At 46.5% G+C, this 25,089-nt stretch overlaps 1 protein-coding gene across 2 annotated transcripts; it reads left to right on the forward strand.

Annotated features, from left to right (window-relative positions):
- Window positions 1-1,839: 1,839 nt before the first annotated feature.
- On the forward strand, window positions 1,840-16,973 carry LOC137534663 (gastrula zinc finger protein XlCGF53.1-like). Of its 2 annotated transcripts, none has more exons than XM_068256276.1 (7): window positions 1,840-1,913; window positions 4,068-4,205; window positions 4,336-4,506; window positions 6,133-6,211; window positions 6,334-6,431; window positions 6,555-6,759; window positions 15,062-16,973. In XM_068256276.1, exons 2-7 carry the CDS (start codon window positions 4,110-4,112, stop codon window positions 15,931-15,933), a joined length of 1,521 nt encoding a protein of 506 aa, XP_068112377.1. In that variant the 5' UTR covers window positions 1,840-1,913; window positions 4,068-4,109; the 3' UTR covers window positions 15,934-16,973. The 2 variants fall into 2 exon arrangements, with proteins under 2 accessions (XP_068112377.1, XP_068112378.1); XM_068256277.1 differs by having other exon boundaries at window positions 1,869-1,913; window positions 4,088-4,205.
- The last annotated feature ends 8,116 nt before the right edge of the window (window positions 16,974-25,089 follow it).

Genomic DNA, 25,089 nt, shown 5'->3' on the forward strand with positions numbered 1-25,089 from the left:
GTAGAAATCTGGGGAGAATATCCATTTTGAATATGTTTGCTCTGCCTAGGATATCTTCAGCGGTGTCCATCTCTCCAGGTCCTTAGTGATTTAAGATAGAAATAGGACATAGTTTAATTTGTATAGGTTATTTAATTTGTATAGGTTATTTAATTTGTATAGGTTATTTAAATCATGTTTATTCCCAGATATTTGATGGAAATGCCCTTTAAAAAGGCAAGGCTGTTTTCAAATTGTCCATTGTCTGTTGGGGGATATATATATATATATATATATATATATATATATATATATATATATATATATATATATATATATATATATATATATATATATATATATATATATATTGAGGACCTCTGTTTTTGTTAAATTGATTTTTAAAATGTCTTAAATTGCTGAATGTTTCAGCTTCTTTCAAGAAGTTTGGGAAAGTTATGTATGGCCCGGGGGCTCAACAAAGTTGACGCGTGAATCTTTTTTATGCAAATTCTGTATGCAAGAGGCGGAGGAGGAGGAAAGGTAAAAATATAACTTTCTCTTCTTGCACAAAAATGTCTGCAGGTTTCCCATTTAATTTACTGGCATAGAACTGGTATTCAGGACCGGATTTACCATTAGGCACTGTAGGCACATGCCTACAGGCTCCTGATGATGGAAAGGCGGCTCAATCCCCTGCCAAATGCCTGTTTTCCTTCTTCCCTATGCAGAGTCCTGATGAGAATGAAAATGAGAGGTTATTTATTCGCCTCCCTTCAATCATGGGCACGCCGATGGGCGTGGCCGCAGCGGCAGCCCCAGGACCGCCTAACACCGATTGGCGTAAAGTCCTGGGGCCAGCTAATGCAGGAGATCGCGCGCACACTGCGCGCGCATCTCCTGCTTGGGGGGCGGAGCTCCACCTTGCCTTCAGTCTCCGAGCGGCTATTGCCGCTCGGGAGACTGTTAGACGGCGTGATCGCCATCTGTTTACACTGTACAGCGCTGCGATCAGCAGCAGCGCTGTACTGGGGACAGCCGTGTGACACGGCTGTTCCCCTGGGGGACAAGAGAGCGATCGGCTCTCATAGGCAGAAGCCTATGACAGCCGATCGCCATAATTGGCTGGCTGTGGGGAGGAAGGGAGGGAGGGAGGGAGGGAGGGAAGGGGTTTAAAGAAACAGTTTAAAAAAAAAAAACACAAACACTAATATTTATTATTAAAAAAATTAACATGGGGGGAGCGATCAGACCCGACCAACAGAGAGCTCTGTTGGTGCGGATAAAAGAGGGAGGATCACTTGTGTGCTGTGTTGTGCGGCCCTGCAGCTTGGCCTTAAAGCTGCAGTGGCCAATTTTACTAAAAATGGCCTGGTCACTAGGGGGGTTTAGCCCTGCAGTCCTCAAGAGGTTAATACTGAGGTTCCTCTAACTACCCAATACTTGGGAGCATCTCTAGCTACTTGATATTGAACATACTTCTGGCTACCTAATACTAAGGGGCCCCTGTAGCTACCTATGATGCGCAAGGGTAGTAAGGGAAAAGTGACAGCTGGGCAAGCCAGGACATTTGCGGTGCAGTTTGGTGGGGGTTTGAGGGTTCATAGAAGGCAGAGTCTAAGGTGCCAGGACATCTGTGCCTATAGGCTCCTGTGAGGTAAATCCGGGCCTGCTGGAGTGCTGGTATTGTGGGAGGTGATCCTGTTGGTCAGTTAGTTATCCTGAATCACTTACATCGCAGAGAATGCTATAAAAATGCTATAAAAAAAAAACCTTGCTATTAAAATGAATAGAAGGTGCAGTTCCTCTACTCACCACAAGATGGTAATCTGACTGATAGTGGAACGCACAGATAGGTCCGGGTGGAAGCCACAGATAAGAAAAGGGAGGGAGGAAGTAGAGAGAAGACATTGCTGGGACTGGCAGCACTGGAGGTAATAAGATATGTATATAATATATGCAGTAACTCCTCTTCCCCGTGTCCCTTCCTCCATCACTATCACTCAGCTGATAATATAAACATATATGCTTTATATGTATAGTTGGATTTCTTCTATTCATTTCATTTACATGATGGCAGAAATATTTGGGAATTGACAGCTGAGCTTCCCATTCTCCAGTACAGTGTTGAGTATCACAGATTCATTCACATTAATCTGAGCAGATTCAGAAGAGCTAACACTAATATTCCCCACACTCACTCGCACGTTGCCATCAGTATCTTCACCAACATTGGGAGAATCCCATGCAACAGGGGAGAAAACATAGCAGCCTCACTCTACTGCAACTCTTATGGGAGTGAAATCAGGGATGCCTGTGTTTGATACTAACCACGGATGCACTTTACTATAAGGCATTGTTAGTATACACTGGGCAGCCATAACATTAAGACCACTGACAGGTAGAGTGGCGCATGTCAGTGTGATATGCTAAGCAAAACGTAATCACTCAGCTCATGAAGGTGGCACCACATTAATCAAATGGAGGGAGGAGAGTCAGTAAACCTGTTAAAACATCTTCTGCTGGGAGCAGACAAAGTGGCATAGCGGTGGGGGTGAACACAAGTCTGACAGCTGTTTCACAGTTACTGCAAAACAGCTGTCATGCTTGTACACCCCCCACTGCTGTGTCACTTTGTCTGCACCCAGCTAAGTGTTAAAGGTGCTTTTCCAGAAGGTATAGTGTCTCTCCTCTCTTTATTTGATTGATATGTTGTGTTCCTGCAGCACACATACCTCCCAAGCACATGTTCAGCTGGTTTCCATCTCCTCGGGGGCATCTTGTCTCTGGCTTTTCTCTCATAGAAAGTGTAACTTGAAGATAATGCATTAGAAGCACCTGAGTGACTTTGTTATGTCTAGATGAATGGGTCAGAGCATCTCCAAAATGACCAATCTTGAGGGTGGGCTCGGTGTGCCATGATTAGTACCTACCAAAAGTGGTCCAGGGAAGGGCAGGGTCATGGGTGCCGAAGGCATGTGGTGAGAGAAAGAAACTCCACCTTGTTCAGTCTCAGAGATGAGAAGACAGTCCAGTCTGCAGGAAAAGACTCACAGATGCTCATGGGAATGAAGCCTACTGTATGAAAAGCCTAATGCTGGCCATGAAAGGGAGGTGTCAGAAGCCACCGCTGGCTGTTTGTGGTGTATAGCTGCAGGCCAGGCATTGCTCATGATGACACCCGTTTACTGCTTAAAAGCACCTACAATGGGGCTATGAGCTTAAGAACTGGTCTGTGGAGCAATGGAAGAAAGTGACTTAGTGTGGGAAATTAGCTTTTGTCTGGTTTCCAAATACCCAAAATGTCATTAGATTTCACACCAGCCCAATTCAAGGAGGCCCCACTGCATAACTTGCAGGCCTAAGGATCTACTGCTAACAGCTTGACACCTCATACCACAGGACACCTCCAGAGGTCTTGTGGAGTCCATGTCTGGATGGGTCAGAGAGATTTTGGCAGAACAAAGGCCACCTACACAATGTTAGGCTTAATATTAGGTTGTTATGAAGTTTTGGCTGGTCACTTTATAACCATTTAACTATTCAGAAATATGGTAATTAAAGGAGAACTCTACCCTGTGTGCAATAATAATATGCCCTTAGTTAAATCAGTTATTGTAATTAATCCTGTCATACTTTTATTTCCTTGCTTAAAGTGTGCTTTAAAAGATTATGATAACATTTCTGCTATTGAAAACACCATGCAAAGTGGAGTGAGATACCAGACCTTATCACACCTTCTGTTGCTGCAACTCTGATAGACTGTTTCACTCAGGCATCCTTTTGTATTTTAAGATAACACTTTTGTCCTGGCAAATAATCTGCTTCTCCTGTTATCACCAGGCTCATTATTTTCCACAGCAGATTGGTAATTGCAGAGCAACTTTATTATGCTCATGCTTAATTGCTTTCTAGTAAAGGCTTGCTAGTATAGGCATATAATAAGAGTTTATAATCAACATACTGGGGTGACATGTCTATATTATTAAATGGGGCTAAAATAATGTAAAGTTGTGGGAGGGTGCACAGAAATCTAATATTCACCCTTCTTCCATCCCCGCTGTGTGAAAAATAATAATTCTTCCCAGTTTATATTTCCACAACACAGAAGAGTTTCCTGAGTAGATCACATGACCTCATCAGTGAGGATGGAGGAGGACCGGAGTCAAATGACTGAGAGGATACTAAATCTCACCCTGGAGATCATCTACCTGCTGACTGGAAAGGTGAGGAGGTCTGGGAGGGTCACATGACAGCACTCTTATCTTTATTTATAAAAAGCACACCTGACTGGAGAGGTGAGGAGAATTCTGGGAATGCACATGGTGATTGTTGTTACTGAATGTTATTACACAGGATTATGAAGTGGCGAAGAAGATGTCAGGAGAACTGTTGACCCCCAGCAGTCATCTCCATGGCCCATCACCCATCACAGGGCCTCCACCACACCCGCCAACACCTGAGAGAAGCAATGAGAAGAAGATTCTAAAAGTAATAAGTAAAATGATTAAGCTGCTGACAGGAGAGGTGAGCAGTGCTGAGAATCATGGGGCATTATGCGATGACAGGTAGAACGATGTCTGGATGGTGACAGTGTTATTCTGTGTTTCTACTCCCTATAAGACAGCAGTTTTCAATATGAGGGGTAGGGCTGCTCAAATCCGATCCGGGAGACATCCGGATAGTTGCTATCCAGATATCTCCCAGTAAACCTGTGCGGGGTGGGGGGGTCAATCTTACCTGTCTGACGTCTTCTTCGTCCGTCCCTCGATGCCTCCCACGATGCGCTCCACGCGCGTCACGTGATTACAAACACTTCCTCCTTCAATCCAGAAGGAGGAAGTGTTTGTAATCACGTGACCGCCGCTTGGACCGCATCGTGGGAGGCGCCGAGGGACGGACAAAGAAGACGTCAGACAGGTAAGATTCACCCCAATGCACAGGTTTACTGGGAGATATCCGGATAGCAACTATCCGGATGTTTCCTGGATCGGATTTGAGCAGCCCTAATGAGGGGGTCCTGTGACACCTGACAGGACAGGCCTAAAGGATGGTAAACATAAGGTCATATAACAACCCCAGATGTAACCCTGGTGATATTTGGAAGTGTTTGACACCATTGTAACTCCTGTCTAATCACTCAAGACCATGTAGGGGACCCACAGTCTGTGGCATAAAGCAATTCATTGCACAACAAACAGGGTGGTGTATGACAATTATAATAATATACCACAAGCACAGGCAAATTAAACAGGTATTGGCTCATTCAATGTTGTGAAATTATCTATAAATGTAGAATTACTTGTGGAACAGACCACAACATAACAGGGCAAGTCTATTGGGCAATGGTACTTTTTGAAGTGCCTGATGGTGCGACTGGTACACAGGAGCAAAGCTGTGATAGTTAAGCTCTGTGTGTGGTAACTAATTGTTCCAGATTTAGGTAGGGCAAAACAATATTCCCTGTGACCTCTGCCGTTCTCAGTGGTGCTTGGGGGATAAGGGGGCCCGATCCGGTGTGTAGCAAGTACAGAGCAGAGCGTCATACATTACCTTCATTTAGCGGTGCGACATGTCCTCTCAATCCTCTGTTCTTCACTGTAGCCACTGTACAGTGTTTCCCTGATGCTCCCATCTCTGCTTGTCATGTGACATGCAGAGACGGGAGTCGCAAGGTGATAAACTGTACAGTGTAGAAAAGAGGAGTGAGGATGTGTTGCACCTCCATACGAAGACAATGTATGATGCTCTGTTCTGCTCTGCACTTGTCACAGACAGGACCAGGATCCGAACGACCGGTCGTTTGGAAAAATCAGACGTGTGTATGCACCTTTAGTCTCTGTTAGGGTTCAAAGTGTGGTCAAAGTCTGTCAGTGTCCAGTGACAAACTACAAAGCTGAGAAGGCACTACAGTGGTTCCTACAACGCTTGTGGTAACTTGTAACTTCAACACATTTTTGGGTGGCTTTAGGAAGCTGGAAAATGATATAAGGGTATCTTGTCTTAGTATATTTGTCATGTTGGCATTGTCCACTTTTGGCTAGATATGGAGTTCTTAAGTTTAATGAAGATCTTAGATGGGTACCCCAGCTAAAGATATTTAAAATATTTCTATAGTGTGCCAGGATTTCACTGTCTATTTTCTCCATGCAGGATTGGCAGTATTTAAAAGGACACAAGGATCTCCATGTGGACATCATGATGGAGAATCAGCAACCCTGCACATCTCTGGGTAAGAAGAAACTTTCATTTCTTACAAAGGAGACAGCAGTACGGAGGGTCCACCTAAATCCCCCAGTCATCTGATAATCACATGAAAACATTGTGTTCAGTCTGTGTGTGTGTTTCCTACAGATAGATCCAGTAACAGAAACCCACCAGAGAGATGTTCAGGTCCTCTTTATTCCCACGATTATCCACAGAAAGATCTCACCATCCCCCACCATTTTCAGGTAGATGAAGAGTTGAAGTTTTACAAGTCAAACATGGGTCCAGACTGTAGGAAGAGATATTCTTGTTTGTTGTATCATTTTATTAGTGCTCGCCTGTTAAAGCTGATCTTTCTCTGGGATTAGGCTGAAGAATTGACTGAACTAAAAGTTCACATTAAAGAAGAAGAAGAAGAGACCTATGATATGAGTGATCAGCAGTGTACGGAGGAGGGGGAAATACTGGTGACAATTAAAGGGGAAGAAAAAGAGACATTTGTGATGGATGATCAGAAGTCTACTGAGGTGGATGATTTGATGGGGACCAAGGAAATAGGAATTGCTGGCGAAGGTAAAACCTCAGTTATTGTAAGCTGAAACTGAAAGGTTAAAGGATACCTGTAGCTACCCAGTGAAGAAAAAGTTGCCGTACATACTAACCTAAGAAGTTGGAAAGGCTCTGGATCCCTTAAAACCTTTCTGGTCCTCTACAGGTCTCCTCGGTTCCCTGCTGGGCCCCTGTACAAATCACCTGCCAACTGTAAGGATCGGTGTCAGCACGCAGAGAGAATCTGATCATTGGCGATCCGCAGTATCACCAAGAATGCAGATACTGTATATACCTGATTATTGATGATCTGCAGAATCACTGATAATCAGATATATTGCTAACCTCTGGACACCTACAGGTATGTGGGTGTTTGGTGTAACAGTAGTACTTTGAGTGAGGACCACCCGAGGAGCAGGTGGTCCTTGGAAGTATGAGAAATACCTCCCTTGGGAAGTGCAGAGATCTTGCGGCAGCCTGAGACGTCCAAGGGGCGGAGTCCCAGGCTGGATAGCAAGAAGACCAGGTAGCTAGTGACCCCTGGAAGATGGGCGTCACAAGCAGGTCTGGAGTATAACACAAATGATAACACAGTTCCCTAGTCTTGGGTGAGAGGTCCGTGGTCTCAGCACCCTGGAACTAGTCTGGAATATAACACAAATGATAATACAGTTCCCTAGTCTGGGGTGTGAGGGCCGTGATCTCAACACTCTGGAACTATGCTAGAGAATAACACAGATGGTATACAGTATTCCTAGTCTGGGGTGTGAGGGCCGTGATCTCAACACCCTGGAACTATGCTAAACAATAATACAATGATAAACAAAAGTAATCTGGCTCAGTGTGAATTCCCAGGTCCTCCTGGTTCAAACACACTGTTGGATCTGACTAAGGTCTATATGCTTCCACGTAAGTGTTCGCAATGGCAGACAACCAGCAACTGGCAAGCAAGCTATATATATAGTTGCAGGACTCTGCCGCCCCGCCCGAGCCACTCAGCCAATCAGGAGTCCAGCAGGAATCAGCTGATCGTCCTGATCAGCTGATCCATCTCCAAATGGCATAAAGGTCCTGACTTCTGGCGGGCGCGCGCGTAGCTCTCCATCCAGGTGCACTAACAGAGCCAGCCATACCAGACACACACTGCTGCGTGCAAACCGCTGCGTTCGACGCGGAAACAGCCGCCTTGCTGCCAGTACATGTGGCGGCTTTTCTGCGATCTATCATAGTGTCAGACGCATGCTGCTGCGTACAAACCGCCGCGCTGGACACGGAGCCAGCCGCCTTGCTGTCCGTACACGCGGCGGCTTTTCCGCGTTTTCTCACACCAACTACACCTTCGGGTCTCCTTGGTAGTACTCAGGTCTCTGAGTACCTCCAAAGACGAGTGGCTACTTTCTGCGCATGCGCAAGTCCGTGCTAATGAGTACTGGTTGCGGAGCCACTCATCTTTATAGTCGGAGGCTTGAACGTAGACCCAGCAGTGGAACGACCCCCTCATTCCACTGCTGGGTCTCCGTTCCAGCCTCCAACTTTAGTTCAGTAAGGACCGTGAAGGCTCTAATGGATCCAGAGCCTTCCCCCTTTTTCGGTGACTAACTTTTTCTTCTCTGGGTGGTTACTTTAAATTTAGCATTGTATGCAAAACAGTTACATTTGCCTTTGGCTCTTCTGAGCACAGAGACTTGGGAGTTGTATAGGTTAGCTTGGAATCGGCTTCTGCTGGGCTAGCTGTGAGAGGACTGCACCAAGAGACACCACACAGGACTTCAATGCCGTCACTCACACTTGCCCTCTGTTGATGAAAATGGACTGGGGGTACTGTATACGGAGCAGAGCTGCTGGAGAGGCATCATGTCTTCCTGCCATCCAGTTGCCCGCTTCCATAATTCTCATGCTGGTTGCTAGAACTGACCAAAAGTTTAGTTTTGTGACTGATCACTGTCATGTCCAGAAGATGGTTTCCTTCATCTTTCGGGCCAACAGCCTAAAACAGGCTCTCTATATGTGGGGTTTATGTGGCTATGTAATGTTAAAGCTACAGTGGGTTGCAAAAGTATTCGGCCCCCTTGAAGTTTTCTGCATTTTGTCATATTACTGCCACAAACATGAATCAATTTTATTGGAATTCCACATGAAAGACCAATACAAAGTGGAGTACACGTGAGAAGTGGAACGAAAATCATACATGATTCCAAACATTTTTTACAAATAAATAACTGCAAAGTGGTGTGTGCATAATTATTCGGCCCCCTTTGATCTGAGTGCAGTCAGTTGCCTATAGACATTGCCTGATGAGTGCTAATGACTAAATAGAGTGCACCTGTGTTTAATCTAATGTCAGTACAAATACAGCTCCTCTGTGAGGGCCTCAGAGGTTGTCTAAGAGAATATTGGTAGCAACAACACCGTGAAGTCCAAAGAACACACAACACAGGTCAGGGATAAAGTTATTGAGAAATTTAAAGCAGGCTTAGGCTACAAAAAGATTTCCAAAGCCTTGAACATCCCACGGAGCACTGTTCAAGCGATCATTCAGAAATGGAAGGAGTATGGCACAACTGTAAACCTACCAAGACAAGGCCGTCCACCTAAACTCACAGGCCGAACAAGGAGAGCGCTGATCAGAAATGCAGTCAAGAGGCCCATGGTGACTCTGGATGAGCTGCAGAGATCTACAGCTCAGGTGGGAGACTCTGTCCATAGGACAACTATTAGTCATGCACTGTACAAAGTTGGCCTTTATGGAAGAGTGGCAAGAAGAAAGGCATTGTTAACAGAAAGCATAGGAAATCCTGTTTGCAGTTTGCCACAAGCCATGTGGGGGACACAGCAACCATGTGGAAGAAGGTGCTCTGGTCAGATGAGACCAAAATGGAACTTTTTGGTCAAAATGCAAAACACTATGTGTGGCTGAAAACTAACACTGCACATCACTCTGAACACACCATCCCCACTGTCAAATATGGTGGTGGCAGCATCATGCTCGGGGGGTGCATCTCTTCAGCAGGGACAAGGAAGCTGGTCAGAGTTATTGGGAAGATGGATGGAGCCAAATACAGGGAAAACTTGGAAGAAAACCTCTTGGAGACTGCAAAAGACTTGAGACTGGGGCGGAGGTTCACCTTCCAGCAGGACAATGACCCTAAACATAAAGCCAGGGCAACAATGGAATGGTTTAAAACAAAACATATCTATGTGTTAAAATGGCCCAGTCAAAGTCCAGATCTAAATCCAATCGAGAATCTGTGGCAAGATCTGAAAACTGCTGTTAACAAACGCTGTCCATCTAATCTGACTGAGCTGGAGTTGTTTTGCAAAGAAGAATGAGCAAGGATTTCAGTCTCTAGATGTGCAAAGCTGGTAGAGACATACCCTAAAAGACTGGCAGCTGTAATTGCAGCAAAAGGTGGTTCTACACAGTATTGACTCAGGGGGCCGAATAATTACGCACACCCCACTTTGCAGTTATTTATTTGTAAAAAATGTTTGGAAGCATGTATGATTTTCGATCCACTTCTCACATGTACACCACTTTGTACTGGTCTTTCATGTGGAATTCCAATAAAATTGATGCACGTTTGTGGCAGTAATGTGACAAAATGTGGAAAACTTCAAGGGGGCCGAATACTTTTGCAACCCACTGTATAGGCTTGCTAATACACCAGCGGTTTTGGATGCTTGCCTGGCTTACAGGGTTGAAGAGATAATTTGCATATTCAGTAGTGGTGCATTGTGGGTAACCACAAATGTTCACTTATAGCTGAATTATTGCAAGTTTCCTTCTGTTTTAAGAAGTCAAATTTCACCAAGCATTGCTTATTAGTAGGAGGGCTTTTCAGTTTCTTTTACCCCTAGTGGTTTGGGTCACCCCGAGCTGCTTGGATACTCTCTTCATCTTTACTTTAACTCTTTCCAATCATATGTTGGACTTTGTCCAACATTGGCGCTTTCCAGCATAGGTCCAATCTCGGACATAGACAAACATAGGAAAAATGGCTTCAGCCAGGTGGCGCTATTGCTGGATAAACTCTCCTTTAGATCAAAGTGTCAACATTTTGAATGTCGCCGGGTAAATTCTCAGCTATACCACGTAATTTAAATATTACTAGGGCGCATTTGGGCTTGTCAGTTTTCTATACAACGCTGCGATTGCACCAGGTGATGTAGTATGGTAGAGTCCCAGTTATCTGGAACTCAACTAACCAGAAGTCTCAACCAACCAGTACAAATCGCCGGCAGTACTCACAGTTGTGAAGGCAAACTTCTTAGGCTGTTTGTGGGCTCTGCTGTACTTAACTAGATTCCATGGCTCCTCCAATGTTAATATACTTTCAATTACTGTATTTTAGCATTTAATACAGAGGTCATGGTATGTACAGTATATAGAGTGGGGTATAGTACTGTATTAGCTAGGCCGAGTTTTCACAGAGTCTAAAGCGAACAAGATAGCACACTTATCTGGTAGCAGCCGATCCCCATCAGTGCAGGATAACCGAGACTTTACTGTATATTATATGGTAGATATATGAATTTCTCTTTAGAAATGTCACATGCCTCATCAGGGCCGTGCAGAGGGTCCTTAAGTGGGGGGTGCTCAAATTTAAAAAAGGGGCCTGGCAACATCTTCCCCCGCATACCCCCCTCCTCGTTTCTGGCTAGGGGGTATTGGTTGTCAACAGTGCTGAATGCAGATGCTGGGTGCCATGTGGGTTCTGGGTGTGAGTACAGAGTCTCATGTGGGTTCTGGCTATGGGTGCAGGTACTGGATGTGACATGGGTGCGAATACTTGGCACTATGCCTGTACTGGGTGCTGGTACTTTATGTGCGGGTACGGGTTAAATGGGTGCTTGGTGCAGATAGTGGGAGCCATGTGGAGGCTCTGTGCAGGTGTGAGTACTGGGTGCAATTTTAGGCATGGGTGCAGATACTTATACCTTTATAGCAGTATCAAGCAGACTTTGTGTCTCCTTCCAACCAACTCTTTTGGCGCCACCACCCTCAAATCAGCAGTGATAGGTGCCCACTGTTAGTGGGTTAGAGTGGGCACAGTGGAGCCCACAGTGGAGGCACAGACTCACCTTTCATTACTGGGACCTCTGTCCCTCTTGATCAGCACCCAAGCTTCTTTTCAGGCAAAGAAGAAGTGGTTACCAATATGCAGTTGTTGCTAAGCATTAGTAGATGCAAAACTGCAGTAAGTGCCAAGGTGCAGCGGGTGGTAAGATGCAAAGGTTCACTTTGTGCTAAGTTGCAGTGGGTGATGAGATGCCAAAGTACAGTCTGTGTCAAGCTGCTGTGGGTACCAAGGTCCAGTTTGTATTGGGTGTTTATTTGCAGTGGGTGCTATGCAGTATTGGGTGTTGAATGAGTAGCAGATGTTGATAAACAATAGTGGGTGCCATGTGAGTGTTAATTGGTACAGGGAGATATGTGAGTGTTGGACATGAGTGAGTAGGGAGTGTCATGTGTGGTCTGGATGTGTGCCTTGGTAGAGTACTCTCCCATATGGGTTCAGACCAAGGATGGGTACTGGGTGCTATTTGGGTCCTGGCCATGGACGGGTACTGGGTGCATATAATGGCTTTGGAACTTGGTGACGTGCGAGTACTGTGCCATGTGGGTGTTGATTATGGGGGTATTTGGGTCTTAGATACAAATACTGAGTGCCAAGTGGTTACTGGGAGTGAGTACATGGTGACATATGGGTGATGGATGCTGGATAGTAGGGTATTTGTTGTCATGTGGGTGCTAAAGGCAGATGCTGGGTGCCATGTGGATTCTGGGTGCTGACACAGGGTGTCATGTGGATTCTGGCTTTATGGGTGTGTATCAACTATCATGAAGGTGTTGATTGCAGGTACTCAGTCCCTTGTGAGTTCTGGGTGCAAGTACTGGATGTGATAGGTGAGTGCTTGGTGTTTGTACTGGGCACTTAGTGCAACTGAAACTACTGCAGATGAAGCATGTGGGTGTTGTGTGCAGGTACTGGGTATCACATAGGTGCAAATACTTGGTGCCATGCCTGCACTGGGTGCTAGCTATGGGTGGGCATTGTGTGTTATGTGGGTTCTGTGTGCAGGTACTTTGGGTGCTAGTACTAGTTATGTGAGTGCAGATAGTGGGTGCCATGTGAAGGCGGTGTGCAGGTGTGAGTAGTGAGTGCCATGTCGGGACTGGGTGCAAGTACTGTGCCATGTGGTGTGGGTGTGAGTACTGGGTGTCCGCTATAGGGTGAAGGGGTGCAGGTACTGGGTGTCATGTGGCTATTTGATGCAAGTACTAAGTGCCATATTGTGGCCGGATGTGAGTATTGGGTGCAGGGTGCAAATACTGGGTACTTGCTATAGTGGGGGTTACTGGTTGAGTGTAATGTGGGTGCTGAATATTGGTGGGATTGTTGTGGGTGCAGGGGGTGGGAGATCACTGTGGGTACTGCTATGAATGGCATAGTTGCTGCTAGGGGAGGTAGAGGTTAGTATGGTTGCTGGGGGAGGTAGAGCTCAGTGTGGGTGCTGGGGGAAGGGTAGGTCACTGTGGGTGCTGGGGGGGAGTAACTGTGGGTGCTGTGGAAGGTAGAGGTCAATATGAGTGCTGGAGGAAAGGGAGGTCACCGTGGGTCCTTTGGGGGAGGTCACTGTGTGTCTTGGGAGAGGTAGAGGTCATTGTGGGTGCTGCAGGAAGGGGAGGTCACTATGGGTGCTGCTGTGAATGGCATAGTTGCTGCTAAGGGAGGTAGAGGTCAGTATGGGTGCTGGGGGAAGGGTAATTCACTGTGGGTTCTGTGGAAGGAAGAGATCAGTATGGGTGCTGGAGGAAGGGGAGGTGACTGTGGGTGCTGGGATAGTCAGTGTAGTTACTGGAGGAGGTAGTGGATGCTGGGTGTTGGGAGAGGTCGCTGTGGGCGCTGGCAATGGGAGAGGTGCTGTTTTTGGGTTGGGAGGTCCCTGTGGGTGCTGCAGGGGACAGGAAGGTAGCCACTGGGGGAGGGAAAGATCACTGTGGGTGCTGTGGGAGGGATAGGTCAGTGTGGGTGCTGGGGTAGGCAGGATCACTGCTAGAGCTGGGGAGGGAGAGGTCACTGTGGGTGCTAGGTGGAGGGAGAGGTAACTGTGGGTGCTAGGTGGAGGGAGAGGTAACTGTGGGTGCTAGGTGGAGGGAGAGGTAACTGTGGGTGCTAGGTGGAGGGAGAGGTCACTGTGGGTACTAGGTGGGGGGAAAGGTCACTGTGGGTGCTGAGGGAGGGAGAGGTCACTGTGGATGCTAGGTGGAGCGAGAGGTCACTGTGGGTGCTAGGTGGAGGGAAAGGTCACTGTGGGTGCTAGGTGGAGGGAGAGGTCACTGGATGCTAGGTGGAGGGAGAGGTCACTTTGGGTGCTAGGTGATGGGAGATATCACTGTGGGTACTGGGGAGGGAGAGGTCAGTATGGGTCCTAGGGGGAGGGAGAAGTCACTGTGGGTGCTAGGTGGATGGAGAGGTCACTGTGGGTGCTGGGGGAGGGAGAGGTTACTGTGGGTGCTTGGTGGAGGGAGTGGTCACTGTGGGTCCTAGATGGAGGGAAAGGTCACTGTGGGTGCTGAGTAAGGGAGAGGTCACTGTGGATGCTAGGTGATGGGAGATATCCCTGTGGGTACTGGGGAGGGAGAGGTCAGTATGGGTCATAAGTGGAGGGAGAAGTCACTGTGGGTGCTAGGTGGATGGAGAGGTCACTGTGGGTGCTAGGGGAGGGAGTGGTCACTGTGGGTACTAGGTGGAGGGAGAGGTCACTATTGGTGCTGGGGGAGGTAGAGGTCAGTATGGGTCCTAGGTGGAGGGAGAGGTCAGTATGCCACACTAGGATTCCTGTTTGGGCCTCTTCACTGCAAAGTGTCCCAGGCGGGGGGCGGAGCTTCCCGCGGGTGGGCGGGGCTTATCGCGATCGGGGGCGTGGCTTATTTTGGGCGCCGAGAGGGGCCTTTTTTTGAAGGTTTTAAAAGGGGGGGGGGGGTGCCTGGGCACCCAGAGCACCCCCCTCTGCACGTGCCTGTGCCCCATAAATAAGGAGGAGACTTTATACACCATATGATAGGTCTATCTCCATCTATATGGATGATGTTTCTAACAATTGAAGGTAATTTAGATCTATCTATCTCCACTTGTCCCCAAAATGTACCCTGTAATGTAGAAATGGTTTAGTGGTATTTTGCACTTTAGATGATTTTTATATTAGTGTTAGAGTTGTACCATTTTCCACCCCATGATTCTGCTACAATATACATGACTGTACACTTTTACCATAAGAAATGAAAATGAATGGGCCTTTAATATTATTATCTTCCCAATAGATGGACAGGCTGTGGGGAACACCTCGGAGGGACGTCTTATCTCACCTCCAGATTATAAAGCAGAAGATAATGGCGTCGCACAATATTCTCCAGGAGGAAACCCCTTTACTGGAAATACTCATCACAGAATGTACTTTGTAGTTGGATCACTGGGTCCCTCTGACATCAAGAATTCACCTACTTTTACCCAACCTATAGCTCCTCAATGTTTCAGAGGGAGCGGATCTCCAGATCTCGATAATCCTGAGGAATCCTCTGATAGGTCACATTCTCTTGATGCAAAATGTCACGCGGCAGACAGTTTACAAGCTGTGCCCAGTTCTGAGGACTCTTCTGGGAAAACTCATACTGTCAAGAAGGGAGATGATAAGAGATTCCCATGTCCTGAGTGTGGGAAATGTTACACAAGAAACTCTCATCTGATTGTCCATCTCAATGTACACAGTGGGGAGCGTCCTTTTTCATGTTCAGAATGCGGAAAATGTTTCAGTCAGAAGGGAAACCTTCTTAGACACCAGAGGAGGCACACAGGGGAGCGACCTTTTATATGCACCGAGTGTGGGAAATGCTTCCTCCTCAAAGCGGACCTTGTAAGACACCAGACTGTTCACACGGGCGAACGCCGTTTTCAGTGTTCAGAGTGTGGGAAGTGCTTCAGTCAGAAGGGAAACCTTCTTGTGCACCAGAGAAGTCACGAAGGGCAGCGGCCATTTTTATGCTCAGAGTGTGGAAATGGATTCAGTCTTAAAGTAGATCTCTGCAGACACCAAGAAATGCACACTGGTGAACATCTGTTTTCGTGTTCAGAGTGCGGGAAAGGTTTCATGCAGAGAGGGAACCTGAGTATACATCGGAAAACCCACATTTCCTGATGCTGGTGGCGAATGACCAGTGACTGTTCATTAGTTGTGCTCTCAGTAGAGGAAGTGCATGATGGAGAGGAGGAGCTTGTAGGAGATGCAGCCGCCCAGAAGCTATAGGTGGAGTCACAGATACATTGCTATGCAACACTGTTTTTCATTGTCTAACCCCAATCATTCCCCTAATCCACAGGTGTCGAACTCCAGGCCTGGAGGGCCAGATCCATGCCAGTGTTTAGGATGGACCAAGAAAGAGAGTAACATGTTCTACCTGATGGACCACACCTTTCCTGATTCAGACCCATCAATTTATGTGAGCTGTGTCAAAAATGTGTGAGGACCTCAGCCCTCGCAGGACCGGTTTGACATGCCTGCTTAATCCAAACCAATTCTACTGCCTGAAGCCCAATCTTAGCCTCATTCCTTAACAACCCCCCCCCCCCCCTTATAACACCTAACATATGCGTCCCTCCTTAACGTAAACTTCTTCCTGTCACAAACCACCTTCATAATACTTAAACTTATAGCAAGCCTGTGTGGAAATTAAAAAAAAACATAAATAAAAAAATAGATATTTCATTAGAGGAAGGCCTCTGGATATTCCGAGGCTTTACAGAGTCTTATAGGGAAGAATATTTACAAGGATCTGTTTAAAGATCAGCAATAATCAATAATACACTACTAGTCTGCGGACCTCATCGGCATGTTTATTGCAACCAGAGACATTAATATCTATCATCAAGTTGTGAAGTCTTTTAGAGTAGCACCTTTCATCAAGCTGGCCCCAGAAAATGTCAACTCAACTTTTGGGGAGCCGTTCAAATCTGTCAACCAATCTTTTGGCGAGCCATTCAAATTCTCCTACTCCAGGGAAAGGGGACCTGGTAACCTCGGAGACTGTGAAACCTGCCATGACACCACTACAGTGACAGGACAGTCATCAGAGACTTCTACTTCAAGAAGTCTGTTTATTGGTTGTAGTTTTCTCCATTTTTTTTTTGTCCTTTAGGTCCTAATGGAGATAAAAATCCACCACATACATGGAACATTTAATGGTTTATTTATGTCATATTTTACATATTCAAATAAAATAATGCTGACATCTGCATTTACCACCTAGAGAGTTTTTCTTCTTACCTCAGCCTGTATTATTATTGGTTATGATTTGTCATGTTCCATTTATTCACTACTTTTTAATTGTTATACTGTAGTGTGGTCCTGTTTTGCACCCTTCCGTACAGGGTAGTGCATATAAAACTGGCTACGACTGCCTGCCAAAAGCTCGGGAATATAGGCAGATGGCAGCCTGTTCCTACACACCTGTACTCGATCTGTGCTGTGTGTGTGGTCTCTGGCTTTATTGCAGCCTGTGTTGCCTGTCTTCACTAATGTATGGGTAACACTCTCATATGGCAGCGAATACAGGTGACAGAGGCTTCAATAAAGCCAGAGACCACACAGCAAGGAGCAAGTACAGATGTGCAGGGAACCACCACATGTCTTCTTACTCCTTAATCACGCCTCAGATCAGGTCCCCACAACACCTCTACTCACACCTTGATCACACCCCCAATAAGGTCCCCACCACACCTCTACTCACACCTTGATCACACCCCCAATAAGGTCCCCACCACACCTCTACTCACACCTTGATCACACCCCCAATAAGGTCCCCACCACACCTCTACTAACACCTTGATTACACCTCCAATCAGGTCCCTTTTACACCTCCATTCTCACCTTCACCATACATCCAATCAGGTCCCCACAACACCTCCACCTTTATCACATCTCAAAGCAGGTCCCCACCAAACCTCTACTCCATGACACACAACAACGCGCCCACATCATCGGAAAGTCCTAGTGACGTGGGCGCATTGTAGCGCAGGACGGGTGCATGCCCGCGCATGTGCAGAAGACGCCAATGCATCCAGGGCCGACAATACTTTAGAGGCTGCCAGTGGGGCCCAGGAGAAGACCGGAGCTGCAGAGTGGGACACTAATGACTTCTAGGGGCTGGAAGAAGCCCCAGGTAATTAAGGCTACATTTCTTTTTCTCACCCAGTATTCCTTTAAGGATTTACTTTAGAGTGGGGGAGGGAGTAAAAGCCAATGACACCTCTCTGCACCATGACTGTATTGTAGAATGGGTCCGAATACACAACAAAGAGCTCAGAGAAGAAGAGAGCTCAAATCATTTAAAATAAATTAGCTCATCGGGTGGGATTCAAAGGTGGTTTCTCCCAGGGTTTTAGTTTAGCATCAGTTTAGCTAGTAATGGGTCCAAGTTGAGCTTGACGAACTCTAAAGGGGAGGGCGAGATTATAATCCCAAGATACTTGAAGGAGCTCACCCAGAGCAAAGGTGTCGCTGAGTGGGGGTGAAATGATCCACTGGCATAACATATCACTTCCTTGAGACCAGAGTCTGTACCACAGTCACTTATAACCTGCATAGCAGTGCAACGAGTCACCGGGATCTTTCAGGTACAACAGGATAGCTGGATAGTGTAATGGTTAAGGGCTCTGCCTCTGACACAGGAGACCAGGGTTCAAATCTCGGCTCTGCCTGTTCAGTAAGCCAGCACCTATTTCAGTAAGGAGTTTCATGGACAAGTCTCCTTAACACTGCTACTGCCTACTGAGTGTGCTCTAGTGGCAGCCTCGCAAGCGCTTTGAGTCCGACAGGAGAAAGGCGCTATACAAATACTGCAATTATTATTAATAATTATTAGCATAAACACTAATTTTGGCAAACCCAATTTATAAAGGAGGGTCCAAATCAAATTTGTACAAGACTGCAAACAGAAATTCTCCTTCAAAGTATTGAAAGCCTTTTCAGCATGGAGTGAAATCACTACACGTGTACCAACAGCCCTGTTTCTAGGGGCGGGCAGTCCAGGTTACCGCCTGGGACACAGTAAGGGAAGAGGGCGCAGTGAAGGAGAGGGGAGCTTTAGCCTATAAACTGTCTGGTTTGTAAAGCTGCATATAAATCAAATAAAATTTGAATGTAGGGAGAATTTTTTTGAATCTCATTGAACACCCCTGTTCAGTAAGTTGTATTTAATCATTTAGTATGGAGTCATCAAACGGTTACAAATTAATAAAGGATGCAGTTTATATATTGTCCACAAGATGGAGCAAGCGTAGGTCACTAAGTGGAAAGCATAGACGCATGGGAAATTAGGGTTAAAGATGCAGAGGGAGGAAGTAGAGAGGAGACATTGCAGGAACTGGCACTGAGGTATTAATTTATACTTACAATCAATAATCCCATTGGCTGCAGAGTCTTATTATAGATAGCATTATATGTCATTTATAAATCACTCCCACATAATAAATATTAAAGCGGATCCGAGATGAAACACTAACTATAACAAGTAACTTGTCTATATATCTTATCTAAAGTTTAGATAGTTTACACAGCATATCTAGCTGCAAAAGTTTAAAAAGTGTATGAATATTTATTCCTGTGATACAATGGGGGCAGCCATGTTCTTTTTGTCACATTGTCACAGGCTAAGAGCTGGAGATGGTATCAGATTTCTTGTGTGTAAATTCAGTCCCCTCTCCTCCTCCCTCCTCCCCTCTGCCTTTGAAATCAATGGCTAGTAACACTTCCCCCTCCTCCTGCCCAGACTGAACTCCTGTAAGCCCTTGCTATTGTCTGAAAATGCCAAGGCACTCGGAGGGCTGTGGGCGTGGCTTTTATAGTTTATAGGGAATTAAACTATTAAAACAAAAACAAAAAAGTATTTGGCTTGAGGAATGCCTTATAAACTATAGGAAAGGGACACAATTATGCAATGAGTAAAAGTTCATCTCGGATCCAGAGAGACAAATGAAGAAATTGCATGGTTAAACACTAAAAACTGACACAGGAGAAAACCCTGTCTAACCCAGTTTACATAAGAGGTAGAGGGAGGAAATATAGGTAAGCGAGATGGGATAAATTAGTAAATAAGGTTTAGGTCAGATATTATATATATAGATATTTATAAAGTGCCAACATATTACGCAGCGCTGAACATTAATTTAGGTTACAGACAATATTTAGGGGTGACAAACAGCAATATGACAATACAGGAATACAAGAAAACCAGATCACACAGCACAGTATTAGTACAAGGTAATGCTTAGTCAGTCACTGGAGGGGAGCATGGAGATTAGGCAAGTTAGGTTCACTCAGATGCATAGCATTAGTGTACAGTAATGGAGGTGCATGATCAGGTAGGACACAAAAGGAGGAGGACCCTGCCCAAAGGCTTACAATCTAGAGGGAGAGGTAAGGACACGAATGGTAGGGGACCAGAGTTCAGCTGTAGGTTTAGAGCACTTGTGAGGGGTGGTAGGCCAGAGTGAAAAGGTACTTTTGAGGGCCTTCTTGAAGGTGTTGAACAAGGGGGCTGCCCTAATAGGTGGAGGTAGGGAGTTCCATAGTGTTGGAGCGGCTCTTGAGAAGTCTTGGAGGCGTGCATGGGACTGGGTGATGCGGGGGACGGTCAGGCGAAGATCATTGGAGGAGCGGAGTGAGCGGCTTGGTGTGTATCTCTGAGCAAGATCAGAAATGTAGGTTGGACAGGTTTTGTGGACGGATTTGTAGGTCAGACACAATATCTTAAATCTGATTCTGGACTGGATAGGAAGCCAGTGGAGGGATTCATGGAGGGGAGCCGCCCTGGTGGAGCGATGGGAGGAGTGGATAATTCTGGCTGCCGCATTCATGATGGACTGCAGTGGGGCTATTCGGGTCATAGGGAGACCAGACAGAAGGGCATTGCAGTAGTCGAGGCGGGAAATTATGAGGGCATGTATGTGGAGTTTGGTGGTGGCAGAGGTCAGAAAAGGGCAAATCTTACAGATGTTTCGAAGGTGGAAGTTGCAGGACTTTGTGAGGTTTTGGATGTGGGGAGTGAAAGAGAGTGCGGAGTCCAGGGTGACACCCAGACAGCGGGCTTGAGAGCTAGGGCGAATGGTAGTGTGGTTAACAGTGACCTGCACATCTGGGAGGTCCAGGGATGACCGGGGTGGAAAGATCATAAATTCCGTTTTGTCTAGATTTAGTTTCAGGAACCTAGTGGACATCCAGGAGGAGACCTTGTCCATGGTAGTGGTGGATATGTCAGGAGTGTGGAGGTAGATTTGGGTGTCATCTGCATACAGATGATAGTTAAAACCCATGGAGGAGATAACCTTGCCAATAGAGGATGTGTATAGGGAGAACAGTAGGGGGCCGAGGACCGAGCCTTGGGGGACTCCCACTGAGAGGTGGTTAGGGGTGGACGAGGACTCATTGAAGGAGGTCGTGAAGGAGCGGTTGGAGAGGTAACAAATCCACCAGAGAGATGTACAGGTCCTCTTTATTCCCCAGATCGTACACAGGAAGATCACACCATCCGCCAACATTATCAGGTAGGTAAAACTGAAGTACTGCAGCTTAAAGTGACTTCCAAACTAGATTTTGGCATGGAATTTCAGTTCATCAGTGCTTCCATCATATGCCTATTAATTCTATAATTTGGATGTTTTAGGGGGATAAACAAACTGATATGAAAGTTGAAGTTGAGGGAGACGAAGACACACGTGTGACATGTGACTGGCAGTCTTTGATGGACTTTAACATGACATTTACCAGAAAATTAGGAATGCCATTTGAAAGTGAAAAAGAATCTTTTTTTACTTATTGTAAACTGGCATGTCCAAACAGGACAAGATGCTGCACACTATTCAAAAACCTCAACAAGTGAGGTGGGAGGAGATACTGTACACCAAATGAAAGGCCCATCTCCATTCCTCAGTATAACATCATGTTCCCAACAAATGAGGAGGAGATACTGTACACCATATGAAAGGTCCATCTCCATTCCTCAGTATAATATCATAATAAATGTGGAGGAGATACTGTACACCATATGAAAGGTCCATCTCCATTCCTCAGTATAACATCATAGCACCAACAAATGAGGAGGAGATACTGTACACCATATGAAAGGCCCATCTCCATTCCTCAGTATAACATCATAGTACCAACAAATGAGGAGGAGATAGTGTACACCATATGAAAGGTTCATCTCCATTCCTCAGTAGAGTTGGGCCGAACGGTTCGCCGGCGAACGTGGTTCGCGCGAACTTAGGTGGTTCGCGTGCGGGTACCGCACGCGAACGTTTTGCGGAAGAAGTTCGGTTCGCCCCATAATGCACCTGAGGGTCAACTTTGACCCTCTACATCACAGTCAGCAGGCCCAGTGTAGCCAATTAGGCTACACTAGCCCCTGGAGCCCCACCCCCCTTATATAAGGCAGGCAGCGGCGGCCATTACGGCCACTCGTGTGCCTGCATTAGTGAGAGTAGGGCGAGCTGCTGCAGTCTCTCATATAGGGAAAGATTAGTTAGGCTTAACTTCTTCCTGGCTGCATACCTGTTCTGTTCAGTGAGCCCTCAGCCCACTGCATACCTGTACTGTGATCCTGCCACTGCATACCTGTTCAGTGATCCTGCCACTGCATACCTGTTCTGTGAACCCACCCACCACTGCATACCTGTTCAGTGATCCTGCTGCCACTGCATACCTGTTCTGTGAACCCACCCACCACTGCATACCTGTTCAGTGATCCTGCCACTGCATACTTGTTCTGTGAACCCACCCACCACCACTGCATACCTGTTCAGTGATCCTGCCACTGCATACCTGTTCTGTGAACCCACCACTGCATACCTGTTCTGTGAACCCACCCACCACTGCATACCTGTTCAGTGATCCTGCTGCCACTGCATACCTGTTCTGTGAACCCACCCACCACTGCATACCTGTTCAGTGATCCTGCCACTGCATACTTGTTCTGTGAACCCACCCACCACCACTGCATACCTGTTCAGTGATCCTGCCACTGCATACCTGTTCTGTGAACCCACCACTGCATACCTGTTCTGTGAACCCACCCACCACTGCATACCTGTTCAGTGATCCTGCTGCCACTGCATACCTGTTCTGTGAACCCACCACTGCATACCTGTTCTGTGAACCCACCACTGCATACCTGTTCAGTGAACCCGCCACTGCATACCTGTTCTGTTCAGTGGACCCGCCACTGTATACCTGTTTAGTGAACCCGCCACTGCATACCTGTTCTGTTCAGTGGAGTTTGGTGTGTCAGTGTGAAGCAGTACCTTAATTACACTACCTGATTGATGTATACACATGCAAGATGTTTTAAAGCACTTTAGGCCTGTCATTTAGCATTCAATGTGATTTCTGCCCTTAAAACGCTGCTTTTCGTCAAATCCAGATTTTTCCCGGGGACTTTTGGCGTGTATCCCACTCCGCCATGCCCCCCTCCAGGTGTTAGACCCCTTGAAACATCTTTTCCATCACTTTTGTGGCCAGCATAATTATTTTTTTTTTCAAAGTTCGCATCCCCATTGAAGTCTATTGCGGTTCGCGAACTTTAACGCGAACCGAACCTTCCGCGGAAGTTCGCGAACCCGGTTCGCGAACCTAAAATCGGAGGTTCGGCCCAACTCTATTCCTCAGTATTACATCATAGCACCAACAAATGAGGAGGGGATACTGTGCACCATATGAAAGGCCCATCTCCATTCCTCAGTATTACATCATGTTCCCAACAAATGAGGAGGAGATACTGCACACCATATGAAAGACAAGACAAATAACATTTATATCACGCTTTTCTCCTGGCGTACTCAGAGCGAAAGGCCCATCTCCATTCCTCATTATAACATCATAGTGCCAACAAATGAGGGGGAGATACTGTACAACATATGGAAGGCCCATCTCCATTCCTCAGTATTACATCATGTTCCCAACAAATGAGGAGGAGATACTGTAAACCATATGAAAGGCCCATCTCCATTCCTCAGGATAACACCATAGTATCAACAAATGAGGTGGAGATACTGTACATCATATGAAATGTCTGTCTCCATTACTCAGTATAACATCATAGTACCAACAAATGGAGAGGGGTGATACTGTACACCATATGAAAGGCCCATCTCCATTCCTCAGTATAACATTATAGCACCAACAAATGAGGAGGAGATACTGTACACCATATGAAAGGCCCATCTCCATTCCTCAGTATAACATCATAGTACCAACAAATTGAGAGGGGTGATACTGTACACCATATGAAAGGCCCATCTCCATTCCTCAGTATAACATCATGTTCCTGTAACGATTGTGGAACTTTCTCCGTGAGCAGCGCACAACGCATGCGCTGATACGGCGGAAATCCTCCACAAGCGTATAATTGCAGGAACCCAGCAAAAGGTGCTACGCACCCGTAGAGGGAAATTCCTGTCGGCAGATGGCGCTGGGGAGTGCAGAGGAACCAATCCTCTGTACCTCCACAAATGCCAGACAGGAATTGTACGAAGCGCAGAACGCAATCGCAAGAGAGGCGATTGCGAATGAGAACGAGCAAAGGGACAGATTGTATATGTGTGCGCCAATCTAGTCGCCACCCCGCGACCGCGCACACACAACAGCAGATACGAAACAGAAACGCAACCGCAAGAAAGGCGATTGCCAGAAGTGACACAAGGCAGATCAGAACAGAATACGAGGATAGCAAAGGCACAGCAAATCATGCAATGAGGAGATGCGGAAAATAACAAATGCTAGCTAACCGCGAACACCGCACTCATTCGAAACAGTGCACGCTGTTATGCGCGGTCTCCACGTGATAAGCACAATAGAGACAAGCACGCCTAACTAACCATCGACAGACAAACATGAAACAGAGGACGCGAACGCTTGCTTAACGGTTACCTCACCGAGCCTCCAGCAAGCGGTCGTAGCAGACAAGACAGACACACGAAAACAGGGACAAGCGAGAGATAGGATCCACAGCACTAGCGAAAAGTGGCTAGCGCGATCCAGGAAGACAGAACAGAAGGATCCACAGCACTAGCGCGAAGCGAGTGCGATCCAGGTACAGAGTAGCAGAACAGAAGGATCCACAGCACTAGCGCAGGATGCTTAGTGCGATCCAGGGAGGCAGAACAGAAGGATCCACAGCACTAGCGAAAGTGACTAGCGCGATCCAGGTACAGAGTAGCAGAACAGAAGGATCCACAGCGCTAGCGCAAGATGCCAGCGCGATCCAAGTGAGACAGATCAGAAGAGATAGCTGGTAGCAACCGC

The sequence above is a fragment of the Hyperolius riggenbachi genome, chromosome 10 (assembly GCF_040937935.1).
Source record: "Hyperolius riggenbachi isolate aHypRig1 chromosome 10, aHypRig1.pri, whole genome shotgun sequence".
In the NCBI taxonomy this organism is placed as follows: Eukaryota; Metazoa; Chordata; class Amphibia; order Anura; family Hyperoliidae; genus Hyperolius; species Hyperolius riggenbachi.